This window comes from Garra rufa, chromosome 13, assembly GCF_049309525.1.
Source record: "Garra rufa chromosome 13, GarRuf1.0, whole genome shotgun sequence".
In the NCBI taxonomy this organism is placed as follows: domain Eukaryota; kingdom Metazoa; phylum Chordata; class Actinopteri; order Cypriniformes; family Cyprinidae; genus Garra; species Garra rufa.
In genome coordinates, this window is record NC_133373.1 from 15,439,848 (window position 1) to 15,460,281 (window position 20,434).

At 36.6% G+C, this 20,434-nt stretch overlaps 1 protein-coding gene across 1 annotated transcript in view; it reads left to right on the top strand.

The window, feature by feature from the left end:
- The window catches only part of LOC141348419 (venom phosphodiesterase 2-like), a 44,409-nt gene extending 25,671 nt beyond the window's left edge, over positions 1 to 18,738 (top strand). The window contains exons 13-18 of the mRNA XM_073852730.1: positions 94 to 248; positions 8,042 to 8,168; positions 11,418 to 11,492; positions 15,278 to 15,410; positions 16,106 to 16,250; positions 17,797 to 18,738. Coding sequence (XP_073708831.1) covers positions 94 to 248; positions 8,042 to 8,168; positions 11,418 to 11,492; positions 15,278 to 15,410; positions 16,106 to 16,250; positions 17,797 to 17,949 — 788 coding nt within the window. The 3' untranslated portion in view covers positions 17,950 to 18,738. The remainder of the gene's footprint in view (positions 1 to 93; positions 249 to 8,041; positions 8,169 to 11,417; positions 11,493 to 15,277; positions 15,411 to 16,105; positions 16,251 to 17,796) is intronic.
- The last annotated feature ends 1,696 nt before the right edge of the window (positions 18,739 to 20,434 follow it).

A 20,434-nucleotide genomic window follows, 5' to 3' on the forward strand; every position in this document is an offset into this window, starting at 1 on the left:
CTGTTTATCAGTAATATTCATATTGACATTGTGTTAGAAAACACTGTTTTTGAAACTTTTCGACTCAATCTTTGTTTTTCAATCTTGTCATAGACTCTAATGTAAAGCCTGTTCATCTGCCTTACGGGATTCCGCGTGTTCTTCAGGAGCAGTCAGATTACTGTATACTTTACCACAGTGCATACATCAGCGGATACAGCAGAAACATCCTGGCGCCCCTCTGGGTCTCATACTCTTTGAATGCAATGGTAAGACCATATAAAATGACTTTGTGGGCATATTCCTACCCGTATAGCTAGTCAAAGGTGGAATGTATAATTAGGGAGTAACTGTATTTTTATAGAAAGCATTTTATTAATTAAGTCAAGATGTGATGTATATGAGTCATACAAGATGAGTCATGTAGAGTATCCTCCCAAAAGAGACTGTAACTTTTAAATGCGCACAAAGAGTACACTAGCTTAAAGATCTCAATACTAACAGTTATGAGTAACTGTGATGCCATGGGGTCTTTAACGTAAGGTTTATTGTGGACGAGACCTCAAACAATGGCTCATTTTAAGCTGTTACAATATTGCACATCAGGGGGTTTCATTTCATATTTTCCTGTGATTATTTTCTGAAGACGTCCAGTGGGATTTAAATGAGCTACACCCCTTTTTAATCAGTACAGGGCTGGGACAAACACTTTTCCATACTTCTAAAAAGTAATACTGTATAATGGGAATAATATACTTTAATATGTTTTCAGACACTTAACTAATTAGCTGCATTTTAGAGTGATTTTTATTTTTTGTAGGAATTTTGTCATAATTTGAATACTATTTCATAGTATTCACTACTGTTTCCAGTGGAAGTGCTGCTAAATGTACTGACAAGCATTTATGGTAAACTAAAATATACTTTAATGTAATTTCTATTGAAATGTGTGTGTAATATTTAAATATTTCCATGATGACACATTTGTAATGATGAATTTGCAATTAAGTGCATTTAAAATATATACGCCTTAATCGATTAACACACTGCATTTAGAATTATAATCGGATAGTTTAGATATACTTTAGTATGTTAGTCAACAACACAACTGTACTTCTTTAAAGCATGCACGGAAATTATGAAAGATTTCATTCCCTTCCAGAACTAAAATTTACAGATAATTTATTAACACCCTTGTCATCCAAGATGTTCATGTCTTTCTTTCTTCAGTCGTAAAGAAATAGTTTTTTGAGGAAAACATTTCAGGAATTTTGTCCATATAGTGGACTTCTATGGTGCCCGCGAGTTCCAAAACGCTGTTTAAATGCAGCTTCAAATGGCTCTAAATGATCCCAGCCGGCTGTGACCAACTGCATTTTGTATGTTCAATCTTGTGGGCACCATAGAAGTCCACTATATAGAGAAAATTCCTGAAATGTGAAATGAAAGACATGAACATCTTGGATGACAAGGGGTTGAGTAAATTAACTGTAAATATCTGTTTTGGAAGTGAACTAATCCTTTAAAGGTGACCTATTATTACCTATTATTACAAGATGTAAATTAAGTCTCTGATGTCCCCAGAGGGTGTATGTGAAGTTTTAGCTCTAAATACCCCATAGATCTTTTTTTATACTTTGTTAAAATTGACACTTTCAGGGTATGAGCCAAAACGTGTCCCTTTCAATGCAAATGAGCTTGTGCTCCTGGCCCCCTTTTCAGAAGAGGGCAAAGCTTCAAGAGTAGGGTTTTTCCGATTACGATACTAGTATCGGAAATGCCTCCGATACCACAAAAAAAATCTAGCTTCGGTATCGGCGAGTACTTGAACCCACGTACCGATCCATTACCATATTCTTAAACAAGACCAAGTTATGCCCGCTAGCTTTGCTAGTCTTCTTCGTTGCTCAGAAAACAAACACAGGAAGCTGTGTTGCCGCAAGCAACTACTGTTTAGAGCAGCGAAGAAGAAATACAAACGTGCTAGCAGTATGTCCGCTGTTTGGCAGCATTTCAAACTGTACCAACCAGCCAGTAAAACGGCAACATGTCTCATATGTGGGGCCTTGATTTCCGCGATGCAGAAAACGCGGACGGAATCTCGAAATCCAGTCATAGAAACAGAATTTACAGTCATTTACAGTGAGAAGCGTTTGAATTCGTCGCACAATGAATAAGGTTGCTGCGAGATCTAGTGAGAATCTTTCAAATTCTGTTGTAAACAACGCTGATGTACATCAGAAAACCAGAAGTAGTAATGCTGAGTATAAAAATACTGTCAAATGTAGGTCAGATAACAGCGCTTCATACTAGTTACCTGTATATATTTGTTCATGTTATATTAAGGCATAAGTCTAAAGCACAGCATTAAATAATTCTATCAATTTATACAGGGCTAGTAGTATCTACAGCTCTACACAAAAAACACACCCAGGTATCGGATCAGTACTCAGTATCGGCCGATACCCCGAGCCCAAGTATCGAAATCAGTATCGGGAAGGGAAAAAGGGTATCGGAACATCTCTTTTCAAGAGCCAGCAAAAACAAATTAGGACAATCTCATGAACTGACAATGTCATAAACTCTCAGTCCCATTTATTATGAGCTGGACAAATTCAAGCGGTCGACTTTATGCTCCTTTTATATGCAGTTTTTAACTACCACATTCCTATTTACAATCATTCTGGTAACACATGAAGGCAGCATCAGTGAAAACAGGAAAGCAGGTAGCTTTCACGACATTAGTCTTACAGAGTGCCAAGTAGCTCTTTCCGAAAGGCAATTTGGAAAACAAATGACATTGTCTGCTGCTACAGCAAGAAAACAGTAATGGCGGACTGCTGCTTCTCACTCAGGACTGTGTTTATGCTAATAGGGCAGTGATCATCACAAATGGGTGGGCTTTCTCCCCACAATGGCGTCAATGTAGGGAGAAATCTGGAATTGCTTGATCAGAGAGGCTGTTTATGATTTATTGGGATTATAAAAAAAATAGGCTGGTTGTTTTCAAACACTGCGGCCACACAACTGTGATCAAACACCTTATAAAAGCGATTTTTGCAGAAATAGGTCCTCTTCAAAACGATTTAAAATGCACTTTATTGTAAAACCTTTACGTTTTTAAAAGTGTACTTAAGTGTGTGAAGAAACATAGTCATGAATGTTTATTCTCTTTACAGTACGCATACTTAAGTGGCCTTTTATTTCATTAGTATTTTGCTATCTTCAACTACAGGGAAATTTGTATTGATGGTTTAAAAAAGGAAGGTGACATGTACAGAGGGTTTAATGGTGATGCTCTGTGAGGTCAGAAAATATGACAGACAGCCTCAATTTCCACCGTTCAGCATGTGCTGCTCATTATGCGGGCCGACCGCTGAGTAAATCACAGTTTCTAGCATCCTCATCACACTCGCTGACACTCCACACAACCAGACTGTGACAAACTGCAGTTGCTCATCAAGTGTTTTCTCAGCCTCATGCAGTTTGTGTTTTAATTGCTATTGTAATTTTTGTCAATTAACCTAGTGTTCATCCAAAAAAGAAAAGTCTTTGAATATTTTTTCAGCCTTATATTTTCACAAATCTGTACTACTTGCCTTCTCTCACGCTAGGGCTGCACGATTAATCGCACGATGTTGTGAGGTGCGTTTAGTCAATGAAGCTCGATTGCGATTTTGAGAGCGATTTGGCGTAGCTTGTCAGTGATTTACATCTCTGTGTATTAATTGCCGTTCCAGCTGAACACACGTGATGGAGATTTACTACTAATCTTGCGATTAATCGTGCAGCCCTATCTCACGCAATACAAAAAAAAGAGTTTTTGAAGAATGTGCTGGACACTGTTTTCCATATGATGAACATAAATTAATACTAAAAGTATATCGAATATATACAGTCGAGGTCAAACGTTTACAACCCCTCTTTCAGAATCTGCAAAATGGTAATTATTTTACCAAAATAAGAGGGATCATACAAAATGCATGTTATTGTTTATTTAGTAATTTATTTATTTATTTATTGATGTTAGGAGGATAACCCCTTGAGATGACACATCTCGTTTTCGAGGGGGTCCTCGAGACATAGAACAGAAACAATGCAACACATGTACATTCACACTCGCTCAAACTCTCCCTCATCCCGCCTCAACCGCCCCACATACTCATTATTGAGAACAAATACATGTAAACAAGAAAAAACAAAAAGTATTACTATAGGGGGCATGACAACATTTAGCCCATACACATATGTATATACACATACTCACATAATATACATACACACATCTACACCCATACTAACATATACACACAAATAATGATAAAGTAATAAATAAATAGATAAGTCCAGTCACATGAGGAAAACATTTACAGCAATACTTTGCTTGCAAGTAGGTGAGAAGTGATGCTTTAAAGGAATACAAGGAAGTGATAGATCTTAGAGAACCAGGCAGGCTATTCCAGTCTGAAGGGGCTTTAAATTTAAAGGTATGTCTACCGGACTCTTTGGAGATGTTTGGCACAGTGAAAGAGGGATACTCAGTATGATACTCACTAGGTCTATATGGAATTAAATATTCCTTCAGATAAGAAGGATAATCATAGTGCACGCATTTAAAAAGAACCTGGTACCAATGATACTGTCTTCTGGCTTCTGGTGATAATAAGTTCAGTGAGTCATACAATACACAGTGGTGAGTAGTGAAAGGACATCTCAGGACAAATCTACAAATATTATTGAAAACAACAGTTAGAGGTTTCAAGTTTGATTCTGAGATGTTTTGGTAGACAACATCTGCATAGTCTAATAAAGGAAATATTAACTGTGACACAATTCTCAACCTAATAGGTTGAGTGAAACATTAATAGAGCGATACAGTATTCGTAGGTTATAATTAATCTTTTCCACAACAGAATTAATATGACACCTGAAGGAAAGCTGTGAGTCAAGCCAGAGGCCCAGATATTTAAATTCATCGACTTGTTCAAGTGGAGTATCGTCTAAGAATTTGAGCAAAAGGTTATTACTTTGGTTCAAGGAGGCTGATCTGGTAGCGAACAGCATGCTATATGACTTTTTCTTATTTAGTAGTAAGTGGTTGGACTGGAACCAACGTTGAATAGCATTAAAGTTAGATTGTAGTGAGGATTGAATCTTAGAGACCAGGACATTAGATGAGTATATCACTGTATCATCAGCATACAAATGAATACTACAGTCTGAGCAGATTTGTGGAAGATCATTTATAAATAAAGAAAAAAGAAGAGGCCCGAGGGAAGAACCTTGGGGGACACCTGTCTCCATTATCACAGACTGAGATGTACAACCATATAAACAGACACGCTGACGTCTACAGTGGAGATAAGAGTTGAACCAAAGAAGAGAGTCTATAGAGAGGCCTATTGCTTGTAATTTGTCAAGAAGCAGATAGTGGTTGACCATATCAAGGCCTTAGAGAGCTCTATAAATATTGCGCCAGTAGACATATTATTGTCAATGGCAGATGAAACGTCATTTGTAAATTTTAGAAGAGCAGTGGATGTAGAAAAATTTGGCCTGAAACCAGATTGGTTAGGTGACAAAATAGCAAAATCATTAACATATTTGAATAATTGTTTAAATATTATTTTTTCGAATACTTTTGCTACACTACTGATGATAGAAATTGGTCTGTAGTTGTTAGGATCAAAAGCATTGCCCCCCTTATATATTGGTGTTACTCTGGCAGACTTCCACATTGATGGGACCACACAGGTTGATAATGATAGGTTAAATACATCTGATAAAGGAAATGCCAGTACATGAGATGCAAGCTTAATTAACTTGATCTCAAGGCCATCAGGGTTAATACCATTACCAGACTTTAATTCAGAAATATATTTTTCCAAAACTTCTTAGGATTACTGAAGTTATTGGATAACAAATTTTTGTAATAATTTGATTTGGCATTTCTTGTTTTAGTTGTACACATGTTTCTAAGTTGTTTGTAAACAGCCCCATCTGCTGAGTCCTTTGAATGTCTGTACTTTTCCCATGCCTTGTCTCTTTGTTTAAATAAATGTATTAAGTCAGAATCCACCCATGGTAAATGATGGCCCTTAACCCTTACTGAAATCCAAGGGGCATGTTTATCAATGACTTTAAGGACTTCAGTGTGGAAAAAGTGCCAAGCATCTTCAATAAACGGAATAAGGTGGAGCCTATTCCAATTTATATCCTGCAGGTCTTGTATAAAACACTCCAGGTTAAAATATGTGCTCTGTCTTACCCTAATAACCTTTGGAGGTAAGCAAGGTAGTCCAATTTTCCACACACAGAAGTGACAGAACACCATGGAATGATCACTAAAACAATCGGGTAAAACTCCTGAATCATTAATTCTATGAGTGTGAGTGACCAGAATCCAATCGAATAGAGATTTGGATCTGTGGTCAATTCGAGTAGGTTGGCTAATTAGTTGAGTCAGGTTTAAGCTTTCAAAAAAGTGTTTGTCCTTTAGAGATGAACGATCTAACCAATTAATATTAAAATCTCCAAGGATAATCATCTCGTTTGAGTTGGCCACTGATTTAATCGTGGTTCCTATGCAGTGTATAGACTCTATGGGGGAATTTGGAGGTCTGTAGATATTACCTATGGTTAGCGGTTTATTTGCGTGAAAGCTGACTCTGACAAAAAGACATTCAAAGTGTACTGGAATTTCCTTAGGAATTATAATTTCAGAAGATAGTTTAGAGGAGACATAGGTGGCTACCAGGGGAGTTGCTAGACCTAAAGCTCTACTGGGGCACAGGCCCCCATTATTTGCTAAGTGTGTGGACACATCCACCCTACAATGATAAAAATCCATTTTCTGAGCAGTATACAGCAGTATACGTCATACTCCCCACCCACGACCTCTGACAAGCTGTCCAATATTAGTAAAGAAACCATTGAGGAATTTTAACCAAACAATTTTTCATGAAGACCTTAAAGAATCATACCAACTTCTGGAAAATAGTCATCTTATGCCCCTTTTAAGTTGTTTTAAGTTATGGGTATCTCCTTTGATGGCCACACATTACACAATTTTAGCCCTGATTTAATATAGATTGCAGACAAATCCAGAAATATGAGGCAAGTTGGTGCTTATTCACATGAATGATGAACATTGTGTGATTTTTCAAAGATATGATCGACTATAGACCCCATCAACACCAATATCAGCATCTGTTGTTGCTGCTATCTTCAGTAGTTTGATGTTGTTTTGTCTTATTAGTTTCATTTTCAACTGTGAATACATGACAGCCAAATATAATCCGGAATATCTTGTGCACTATTTTCCAAGTTTTCAGACACAAAAAGATAACCTTGTGTGGGGAACACCCTGAAATTTAATTTCTTAAAAGTTAACAAGAGTACTATTAGTGAAAAATGGTTACAATTTCGCCTGTTCCTTGAACAAAGCAATGAATGGTTTTGATTTTTATAATGGCGCCTGTCTTCCAGAAATGGCCGGATATTCCTTAAAATAATAAAATAAAATTACATTTAATTCAATTCAATTTAATTTAACTAAAAATTTCCATTTGAAAACATGATGTCACAGTAAAAAGATGATGATGATAGAATTTCCTTTTTTAATGTCAACTAAATGAAGTAAACGATATCCTTACACTAAACAAGCCACAACCTGAGATTGTGAAATGACAGATGTGACCACATCTGTTTTTCAGGCTTCAGGCCTGATCTTGTTTTACGTTTTGTGTGGGAGTAACTTCAAGAACTAAACATCATGACTTCATATCATGACTATATCAAATCATCCCATTCCAGAGGGTTTGAAAGCCAGATTGTGAAGCATGTATTTTAAGTACTATTAAATCAAGACTTGAGACATGTTTCTTAAACAAAAATCAACTGACCTTTCTCTAAAAGCTGAAAAGACAGTTCAGATGTAAATGTAGGAAATCTCTGAGGACATTTTGTTTGTAACAAGCCTACCGGGATTTGTGTCCTACACTTGATGAGTGTTTTTTTATCGCTAAGCATTGATTTTCTTTCTTCTCTTTGTCATACAAAGGTGAGCGTCCAGCCCTCAGCAGACACATGTGTGCGTGCAGATGTACGTGTGCAGGCCAGCGCGAGACAGTCCTGCTCATTCTATAAGAACAATTCCACTCTGACCTTTGGGCTTCTGCATCCGCCTAGTGAGTTCAACAGGATATCTGTATTTACTTTAAGAAATTTACACAAAACTCACAATTCATTTAACTTTTTCCCTCTTTTAGTTTTGGGAAAAGGTCCTAGAGTTAATTTAGAGCTATGAGTCATGTTAGCAAATGAGTACGTTTTTACATGTACAGTCGTGGCCAAAAGTTTTTAGAATGACACAAATATTAGTTTTCACAAAGTTTGCTGCTCAGCTGCTTTTAGATCTTTGTTTCAGTTGTTTCTGTGATGTACTGAAATATAATTACAAGCACTTCATACGTTTCAAAGGCTTTTATTGACAATTACATGACATTTATGCAAAGAGTCAGTATTTGCAGTGTTGACAATTCTTTTTCAGGACCTCTGCAATTTGACTGGGCATGCTCTCAATCAACTTCTGGGCCAAATCCTGACTGATAGCAACCCATTCTTTCATAATCACTTCTTGGAGTTTGTCAGAATTAGTGGGGTTTTTTTTGTCCACCCGCCTCTTGAGGATTGACCACAAGTTTTAAGATTTGGGGAGTTTCCAGGCCATGGACCCAAAATATCAACGTTTTGGTCCCCGAGCTACTTAGTTTACCTTATGGTACCTTATGGCACAGTGCCTTTTTCCAGATGCCCCAAACAATCAGAAAGAGGCTTCATCGGAGAATATGACTTTGCCCCAGTCCTCAGCAGTCCATTCGCCATACTTTTTGCAGAAGATCAATCTGTCCCTGATGTTTTTTTTGGAGAGAAGTGGCTTCTTTGCTGCCCTTCTTGACACCAGGCCATCTTCCAAAAGTCTTGGCCTCACTGTGCGTGCAGATGCGCTCACACCTGCCTGCTGCCATTCCTGAGCAAGCTCTGCACTGGTGGCACTCCGATCTCACAGCTGAATCCTCTTTAGGAGATGATCCTGGCGCTTGCTGGACTTTCTTGGACGCCCTGAAGCCTTCTTAACAATGCAGTGGAAAGTTTTTTTGGGGGATTAGGTTAATTTTCTTGGCAAAGAAGGACTATGCAATTCATCTGATCACTCTTCATAACATTCTGGAGTATATGCAAATTGCTATTATAAAAACTTAAGCCGCAACTTTTCCAATTTCCAATATTTATGTAATTCTCAAAACTTTTGGCCACGACTGTACATTCTAGAAATAAACCCATAGATATAAATATATTTAAAACAATTTATATGAAAAACAAGCCCACAGTGGCTTATAATATGGTAAGCAAATATGTTATGTGTTGCCATTAACAATTGGGAAATATACTGTTCAAAAGTTTGATGATGGTAAAATGTTGCCATGTTTTTGAAACAAGTCTCTAATGCTCACCAAGGCTGCATTAATGTGATTGAAAATGCAGTAAAATCAGAAATATTGTGAAATATTATTACAGTTTGAAATACCTGCTTTATATTTTAATACAGTGGTGTGAAAAAGTGTTTGCCCCGTTCCTGATTCTTTAGTTTTTTGCATTTTTGTCACACTGTAATGTTTCAGATCATCAAACAAATTTAAATATTAATCAAAGGTAACACAAATAAACACAACATGCAGTTTTTGAATGAAGTTTTTAATTATGAAGGGAAAACAAAATCCAAACCCACATGGCCCTGTGTGAAAAAGTGTTTGCCCTCTAAACTTAACTGGTTGGGCCACCCTTAGCAGCCACAACTGCAATAAAGCGTTTGCGATAACTTGCAATGAGTCTGTTACAGCGCTGTGCAGGAATTTTGTCCCACTCGTCTTGGCAGAATTGTTGTAATTCAGCCACATTGGAGGGTTTTCGAGCATGAACCGCCTTTTTGAGGTCATGCCACAGCATCTCAATAGGATTCAGGTCAGGAGTTTGACTAGGCCACTCCAAAGTCTTCATTTTGTTTTTCTTCAGCCATTCAGAGGTGGATTTGCTGGTGCATTTTGAATCTTTGTCCTGCTGCAGAACCCAAGTTCGCTTCAGCTTGAGGTCACGAACAGATGGCTGGACATTGTCCTTCAGGATTTTTTGGTAGACAGCAGAATTCATGGTTCCATTTATCACTGCAAGTCTTCCAGGTCCAGAAGCAGCAACACAGCCCCAGACCATCACACTACTACCACCATATTTTACTGTTGGTATGATGTTCTTTTTCTGAAATGCTGTGTTACTTTTACGCCACATGTAATGGGACACACACCTTCCAAAAAGTTCAACTTTTGTCTTGTGAGTCCACAGAGTATTTCCCCAAAAGTCTTGGGGATCATCAAGAAGTTTTCTGTCAAAACTGAGACGAGCCTTTATGTTCTTTTTGCTCAGCAGCGGTTTTCTTCTTGGAACTCTGCTATGCAGGCCATTTTTGCCCAGTCTCTTTCTTATAGTGGAGTCATGAAGACCGACCTTAACTGAGGCAAGAGAGGCCTGCAGTTCTTTAGATGTTGTTGTGGGGTCTTTTGTGATCTTTTGTGTAATTTTGGTCGGCCGACCACTCCTGGGAAGGTTCACCACTGTTCCATGTTTTTCGCCGTTTGTGGATAATAGCTCTCACTGTGGTTCGCTGGAGTCCCAAAGCTTTAGAAATGGCTTTATAACCTTTTCCAGACTGATAGATCTCAATTACTTTCTTTCTCATTTGTTCCTGAATGAAAAACACTTTTTCACACAGGGCCATGTGGGTCCCTTCATAAAAAAAAAAAAAAAAAAAAAAACTTCATTTAAAAACTGCATGTTGTGTTAACTTGTGTTATCTTTGATTAAATTTTAAATTAGTTTGATGATCTGTAACATTAAAGTGTGACAAACATGCAAAAAAAAAAAAAATCAGGAATGGGGCAAACACTTTTTCACAGCACTGTATATTTTAAAAAAGTAATTTTTTTTTCTGTGAACAAAGTTGGATTTTCAGCATCATTACAGCTGTCTTCAGTGTCACTTGATCCTACAGAAATCATTCTATGCTGATTTGCTGCTCAAGAAACATTTCCTTATTATTATCACGTTTGAAAACTGCTGTGCTGCAGTCTGCAGGATTCTTTTATGTATAAAGTTCAAGTGAACAACATTATATGAACCGATATACTGATATTGTACCGATATAATTGTTTTGTCACTTTTATACACATTTGTTAACAGCAGTGTATCGTTTAGAAGTCATTATACAACACTATCAGATTCAATCAAAGTATCCAGAGATCTGTGTAATAAAAGAGCTGTTTACTGTATCTGTTTTTGTTTTGTTTCGTGTGACAGCTTTTTTAAATGCTCCTTGTCTTTCTCAGACTTCAGTCCTACAGGAAGTGAGCCAGACTCCTTAATTACAAGCAACATGGTGCCCATGTTTCCTGCTTTCAAAGGTAAGCCGTGTTTTGCATTCAGCTTATAACGACACACATTCAAACTGCAGTGAAAGAATACCTGACAACTGTGATCTGTTTCTCATTTGCACTTTTCGTGATTTATTGTGTAATGTCATGTTCAATTGCAGTTTGCATGTTTAACATACTTGCATGTTTGTCCTGGCAAGAACTGCATGATGCCTTTCTTCTGACTGCCAATACGAATATTTCTAAACGATTTTATGTTTACTTGTATACTTGGAAAGTAAATAAAAAGTTAAAGGCATGCTGAAATGAATTTCCAAGTCTATACTCTACACGCAGTTACCTCTAGGTTTGGCTGAACTGTAAGAACTTGTAGCGCTGGGAAACTATTTATTTGTTCTATTTGTGCATAAATACTATTTAGTTTGATTAGATGCACAACCTTTGACGTCAACAATACCAAAAAAAGTGTGGATCTGGACTGCCATTGTAAATAATCATTACAAAATGTTGAACTTTGAAATCTGAATGGGTTCCACATGCCATCCACATGTTGCCTGTTTTCCTCAAAAGGCTGTAATTCTGCATTGCAGCTCATAAAGTCAGAATTTACAACTTTCTGTTTGGAAAAGTGTAATGGAATGACACTAGAAGTCAGAAAAAGTAACGCAAAAATCCAGAACATAATAAGACTTTGCCCCAACATGATGACACCCATGGTTTACACTGATGATAAACATTCACTTTTAAGCAAATGTGACACTGGAACACAAAACCAGTCATAAGTGTCACAAAATGAGATTTATACATGTATGGTATGTTAGGATAGGACAATTTGGCCGAGATACTAATTGAACTAATTGAAAATCTGGAATCTGAAGTTCTTAGCAATGCATATTACTAATCAAAAATTAAGTTTTGATATATTTACGGTCGAAAATTTACAATTTTTCTTAATATCCCAATGATTTTGAGACAAGAAAAATTGATCATTTTGACCCATACAATGTATTTTTGGCTATAGCTACAAATATACCCGTGTTACTTATGACTGGTTTTGTGGTCCAGGGTCACAAATAGGTTTTAATAACTCAAACTTCCTACATTACATCAGAATTAAAACTGTTTTGCAATTGTTTTGCATAGGCATGGGTGTGAACCATGATCTACAGTGCTGTCAAACGTACCACCCTACTAAACTGCTAGAAACACATTCAAATTAAATGAGACTTTTAAAAAAGCTGTACTTTTAAAGGTAAATGCTCCCCAGCTGCCATATAATTAGAATCAGTTGATCACAGCTGAATTGAGGCCAGCCTGCAGTCCCGCAGGAGCGCTTGACCTGCCAAAAAACACCTAGGAATTTTTAACAGAGCATCCAAAGAACTGCAGTTTTCTCGGTGTAATTGCATTCCTCTGTTATCAGAGTGAGACAAAAATGGGTTTGATGAGAGAACAGGGACAGAGATGACAGAGATGCTGTTTTTTGTGTACAGTGGAACTGTACACAAACATAAAGTTGTATTTCATATACGTGGTGTTTATTATACAATCATATTTTTCATTTGTTTCTTTAAGGCTGTTCTGTTTTATTAATGGTTTTTGTTAATACAGTTGAGGTCAAAGGTTTACATCCCCCTTTCAGAATCTGCAAAATGTTAATTATTTTACCAAAATAAGAGGGATCATACAAAATGCATGGTATTGTTTATCAAGTACTGACCTGAATAAGATACTTCACATAAAAGATGTTCACATATTGTCCACAAGAGAAAATAATAGTTGAATTTATTAAAATGACCCCGTTCAAAAGTTTACATCCCCTTGATTCTTAATACTGTTTTTACTTGAATGATCCACAGCTGTTTAGTGATTGTCTATGAGTCCCTTGTTTGTCCTGAACAATTAAACTGCCTGCTGTTCTTCAGAAAAATCCTACAGGTTCCACAAATTCTTTGGTTTTCCAGCACTTTGTGTATTTGAACCCTTTCCAACAATGACTGTATGAGTTTGAGGATACTGAGGATAACTAAGGGACTCATATGCAACTATTACAGAAGATTCAAATGCTCACCGATGCTCCAGAAAGGAAAAACGATGCACTAAGAGCCGGGGTATGAAAACTTTTGAACAGAATGGAGATGAGTACATTTTTCTTATTTTGCCAAAATGTCATATTTTTTCATTTAGTACTGCCCTTCAGAGGTTACAGAAGATATTTACATGTTTCCCAGAAGACAAAATAAGTTAAATTTACCCTGATCTTCAAATTCTAAAAGTTTTCACCCCCTGGCTCTTAAGGCATGGTTTTTCCTTCTGGAGTGTTCCGGTGAGCATTTAAACCTTCTGTAATTGACGTCAAAAGCCACATATCATCATTCCATAGGAAAAAGTATCAATGCCCCCTCACTATTGCATGTGAGTGTTTTGAAAACTGTAATTTCCAGACAAAACATTATGAAATAATTTACTCACAGTTTGTAATTCAGCTGCAGTCAGATCTAGTACCGCTTCAAAGTATCAGCCGTTAAGCGACTGAACGCCTCTGGTGGCGGGGCCTATGGTGAGAAGATGACTATTCGTCGATGCCTTGCTCTGGAGGCAGTGTTTGTGCGAATGTTTGTGCCCAGGTAATGTCACCTCTCACCTCAGACCAAAACAAGCCTTTTTTGGAGTTTGATTAAAAAATGCTTTGTCTATGAAGAGGAGGAAGTTTTAAGCTATGAAACTGAAGCAGGAAGTTGTAATGGTACAAAGTCTTCTTATAGCTATGTCAAAAGAACAAGGCAAATTTGATTTATCAGTTGCGCAATATGCCATTCAAAACCTGTGAACCAAATTAACTGATGTTTTGCTTTAATCTCAGAGACTCATCAGTGGTATTTGCAACAGCTGTGTATGGTAAACACTCCTTTCATTCTGTGTTGTGCAAGTATTTAGATCAAAGGAAAAATTACACACTTCATTTCCCAAACTAACTTCACCAAATGACATGCCTGTAGAACATTAACTATCTGCATTCCATTAGAAATCATTCATCTGTGCTTTGGTGCATCTAGAGAGTGATAATCTGAATATGAACATGTTTGTGGTTTGTACTTTGGGTGCACCAGCATTTCATAACACATTTATCTGTTATCGGTTATAGACTTGATTACACAAGTGTACTGTTTGTGCATTAATCATAGACATATTAATCATGAGATTCCAAAACAGCACTGTTCATTAGGATTCTTTTGTGGCCGTCTTGCAACAATTTGTTTAGTTTAGTTGTTTAGTAGTCACTTAATAATCTTGATAGGTTTCTAACTTCAGCATGGTGCAAATTAATCATTGCGTGTATTTATATAGTAATTATGCATAAACAGAATTATGGACAGCACTAACATTGTGATTATGTTTGTAATGTTGTTATCAGTGTTTTAGATATGATTTGGTGTTATCATATGATTTCTTGTTGCATAAACCTCTCCCATACTGTGTGTCTCAGTGTTATTTTAGTATCATTGATAAACTACTAAAGATTTTCTATTTAATTTTTTAATAGTTTTTTTCCTTTTTTTGTAGTATTTTCTGTTTTTGGTTAGACTTGTAGTAATTTGTGTTTTGCGGAATGCTATTTTTAATATTATTATTTTTTTTTAATTGTGTCTAATAAATTTTTTTAAATCATTTTTGTGTATCAAATTTGCCTATATACATATATATAGTTTTAGTTTTAGTTAACAATAATAACCCTGCTGTGTTTCTGTGGCTGTTAGATCTTTCATGTCTGATCACAGTGTCACTTTTGTTTATGTCTGATGTCTTTGTGACAGATATCTGGAATCACTTTCACAATGTTCTGGTTGTGAAGTATTCTAAAGAGCTGAATGGAGTCAATGTTGTGAGCGGACCAATATTTGACAGCGACTTTGATGGAAACTATGACTTTATGAACAAGGGAACCCCGTAAGTTTGCAAAATTAACCAGTGCCAGTAGAGTTTGTGAAAAATCTATTGGCTAAACAGAATACTGCCACAAACAGAAATTCAGTAGAACAGTAATATTGCGAAATATTATTACAATTGAAACCAACTGTTTTCTACTTTAATATATTTTAAAATGTAATTTATTCCTATGATGTAAAGCAGAATTTTCAGCATCATTACTCTAGTCTTCAGTGTCACATGATCCTTCAAAAATCATCCTCATATGCTAATATTTTTGTGGGATTCATTGATGAATAGAAAGTTCAAAAAACAATATTCATATGAAATATCTGAAATAGATACAGTATAAAGTTATAACATAGTTATTGATCAATTTAATGCATCCTTGCTGAATAGAGATTTGATTTTCCTTAAATGCCACTTTTAATATCAAAACAAACTGTGGTTGGTCACGTTATATTTTGATCAGATGTTTTCCTGTCGAAGATGGCAGTTCTTGACCAGAATAAGATATAACCAGACTTTATGCTTAAGTCTAATATCCAACTCTGAGGGAAAAAAAATGTTTTATTAGGCCAAATGCACCATTTACAACTAGACCTATTGATAGTGCATATACTGCCCACTACTGGCCAAACAATGGCAACAATATGTATTTAGCAATCATTAAACTGAATTCTTTTCTCATATAGATGATTCTCTTCTGCTTTCAGGAATGGTGCTCCCATCCCTACACATTTCTTTGTGATTCTTACAAGTTGTGGGAACTCGTCTCTTCCTGTCAGACAGTGTGATGGTCCTCTAGATGCTGTGTCTTACGTACTTCCTCATCGACCTGATTATCTGGAAACGTGTCATGTACGTAATCAGCCATTCTTAATCTAAACCACAGCGCCCGTAAGATTGTACACAGGATGTCATTTGCTTGTTAGGTAACCATTGAATTGTTTTGAGCTTGTGAGTACAGTATACTCAACCAGATACAGAAAACCCTGTTGAAAAACAATGTTTGAGCTGGTCCTGAGCAAGAGCTTAGAACCAGCTTAGGACCAGCACATGACCAGCTCAAACCAGTTTAGGACCAGCTTAAAGGAGAAGTTCACTTCCAGAACAAAAATTTAAAGATAAATTATGTTTTTTGAGGAAAACATTTTAGGATTTCTCTCCATATAATGGACTTCTATGGTGCCTCGCGTTTAAACTTCCAAAATGCAGTTTAAATGCAGCTTCAAATGGCTCTAAACGATCCCAGCAGAGGAAGAAGGGTCTTATCTAGTGAAACGATCTGTTATTTTCTAAAAAAAAAAAAAAAAAAAGAACAATTTCTATACTTTTTAACCTCAAATGCTCATCTTGTCTAGTTCTGCGTCAACTTTGTGTGTTTCGGTTCATGACAGTTAGGGTAAGTTGAAAAAATCCAACTTCAGAATCGCTGTTTTACCTTTTTTTGTAAAGGGTGTTTGATCTTTTTTGCATGTTTACTTTGTAAACACTGGGTCGGTACTTCTGCAGCGATGTAGGACAAATTAGAACACTGCAAGAAATGCTTTTCTTAGTCTTGTTTCCAGCCAAAATATCAAAAAAAAATTTAAATCCTTAAATCCAATAAGAATTTTCTAGAAGAGTAAAAATTATTGTCGTTTTCAGAAAAAAACAAGTCAAAATTAAGTGTGTTTTTGCTTGAAGCAAGCAAAATAATCTGCCAATGGGGTAAGAAAAATAATCTTGATTTTTTTAGTTTGTTCTAAGAAAACACTCACTTAATTTTGACTTGTTTTTTCTGAAAAATCGTCTAGAAAATATTTCTTGATTTAAGAGTTTTTAGATATTTTGGCTGGAAACAAGACAAAAAAATCAAAGTAAGAAAAGCAGTGAAGTTGGAGGAGAAAATGAGATGGGATTTTCTTTTCGACCTATCCTAACTGTTTTTGAACCGGAATACACAGTGTACATGCAGAGCTAGACAAGATTAGCATTTGAGGTTAAAAAGTATATAAACTGCATTTAAACTGCATTTTGGAAGTTCAAACTCGGGGGCACCATTGAAGTCCACTGGAAAGAAATCCTGAAATGTGTCAAAAAACAATTTCTTTACGACTGAAGACCGAAGTACATGAACCTCTTAGATGACAAGGGGGTGAGTAAATTATCTGTACATTTTTGTTCTGGAAGTGAACTTCTACATTAAACCAGCTCATGACCAACTAGGGACCATCTTAAACTAGCTGCCATGCTTCAAAACATACCTAACCAGCATATGCTGTTTTTTTTTTTCAACATGGAATAGAACTAAATATGAAAGTACATACAAAAATATCCCATTTAAGTGAGTCCAAAATCGCTCTAAACTTCATCTAATTGTATTTCATGTCAATTGAAACTGTTTTATCTTTTATTTCTCCAGAATGGCTCAGACTACTCATGGTTCCAGGATTGGGTTCAGCTTCACGTTGCGCGAATCAGAGACATTGAGCTTCTGTCGGGCTTGAGTTTTTACCATGACCGGATATCTGTTGCTGAAACGTTACAACTCAAAACCACACTCAAAACTTTCTAGAAACGTTTGTGAACTTAGACCTTATTTCACTGCTTCTGCAGACCACAAACAGCACATTCGGAATGGATCTTCTTTTTTCTTTTTTTACCATTGAAACACAGCTGAGCTTTACCAGTTCACCCAGAGAGTCTTTGAATTCCTGAAATGGGAAAATAAAATGTTTTATGATCTCTGCGATCTATTTATATCTGGGGAAGTACCGAACTGTACGAGAAACCGGTCCAGAAATCCTAGAGTAACTGAAGTACTGCTTTTCCAAAAAAAATAAGAAACTGTTTTTCAGCACACATATGCTAGTGATTTAACTGTGGTTGGACTTTCAGCCTGTTCCAAAAAGAAAGGGTATCCTAAAAAGAAACTGTATCAAGAGCTTTTGTGCAAACAACAGGAAAGACACCGTTTCCACAGGAATCGTTTTTAAAATGTATTTTACTTTACATTGTTTCATTAAATTGTTCTATAACAAATGCTGTTTATACATGTCAATTCATGATTTATTTTACAGTGCTGCAGAATAATAGTGGTTTGTACTGCCCCTTCAGGCCAGAATGCAGAATAACATCAGACACCAGAAGCAAACCTTGTGTCACTTGTGTATAATTTTCTGGAGATTTAATGGATTTACTCTCTCAGGTCAATTTTGATATCAATAAATCTGCATCAGCGTTCTTTATTACATTTGTATTTTACTTCTGTTATTCAAAGATTATAATGTATAAGCGGAAAAGAGATTGTACTGTGGATTGTCTCAGTTGGTCAGTATTGATTAAATATTTAATATTTGAGTTATATGTATGTTGTTTGTGTAGTGTGTTGTGGTTCAGTACATTTTACTGTCACTGTCAAAATGATCCTCTTCAATAATGTGCTATATTTTTAGTTTGGTTCAGTGACATAATGGACATTTTTTTCATGTGTCTGGACCTATATATTTATTATAAAAATTAAACCAATATATATATATATATATATATATATATATATATAATATACCATTCAAAAGTAGGTTAGTAAGTTTTCTGAATTGGTCAAAAGTGACAGTAAAGACATTCTACCTACCTACCTCTCTACCTATCTATAATATTAAAATATAAATATATTTATAAGTACCGTATCTCACAAAAGTGAGTACACCCCTCACATTTCAACCCTTTTAGTATATCCTCTCAAGGGACAATACTATAGAAATGAAACTTGGATATATTTTAGTAGTAGAGTAGTCAATGTGCAGCTTGTGTAGCAGTGTAGATTTACTGTCCTCTGAAAATAACTCAACATACAGCCATTATTGTCAAAATAGCTGGCAACAAAAGTGAGTACACCCTAAGGGATAAAGCAGTATGTTGTTAAACCATGCAAAGCTGCATGTCCCATTCATCATGTTTATGTTTTGTCTGCTTGACAGGACCATACAAAGTTGTGTATCTTGTATTAGAGCAGTTAAAATTAGGTGCCTTAAGTACAATTCTTTCATACTCATACTGACCGCTGGATGTTCTCCACAAAAATGGCTATTAAAAGGCTATTAGAGGTTCAGTAACACCCTGAAACCGAGTTACACTACAGTGGTCAGGGTCATACAGATGACATACAAATCAACGAAGTTAAGCACTTGTTCTGTGTGTCAGGTGCAGAACCTGGCTTCAAAAAACAGATGCATGAGTGCTGCCAGCATTGCTTTAAAGGTTGCAGAAGTAAAAGGTTAGCTTGTCAGTGCTCAGACCATACGCCGCGCATTGCAACAAGTCGGTTTGCGTAGGCGTCGTCCTAGAAGGAAACCTCTTCTGAAGCTGGCTTACAAGAAAGCCCGCAAACAGTTTGCTGAAGACAACCTGTCCAAGAGCATGAATTACTGGAACCATGTCCTGTGGTCTGATGAGACTAAGATAAACTTATTTGGCGCAGATGGTGTCCAGCATGTGTGGCGATGCCCTGGTGAGGAGTACCAAGAAAATTGTGTCTTGCCTACAGTCAAGCATGGTGGTGGTAGCATTATGGTCTGGGGTTGCATGAGTGCTGCTGGTACTGGGGAGATGTAGTTCATTGAGGGAAACATGGATTCCATTATGTACTGTATATTCTGAAGCAGAACATGATGCCTTCCCTTCAGAAACTAGGCTGAATGGCAGTTTTTCAACATGATAACGATCCCAAACACACCACCAAGATGACAACTGCCTTGCTAGGGAAGCTAAGGTGAAGGTGATAAGGTGGCAAAGTATCTCCAGACCTAAAATCTATTAAGCACCTGTGGGGCATCATCAAGCATAAGGTGGAGAAGCACAATGGCTGTATCCGAAATCGCCCCCTATACCCTATTCACTATTCCCTACATTAGTCCACTCGTACAGTTCACTTGAAGGAGTGAATGAAAACGAGTGAGTGAATTCGGACACTAAGTGCACCGGAAGGACTGCCGCTTTTGCATAGTATTGCTTACTGTTTAACAATCATTTAAAACGGACAGTTCGAGTAGTAAGATTAA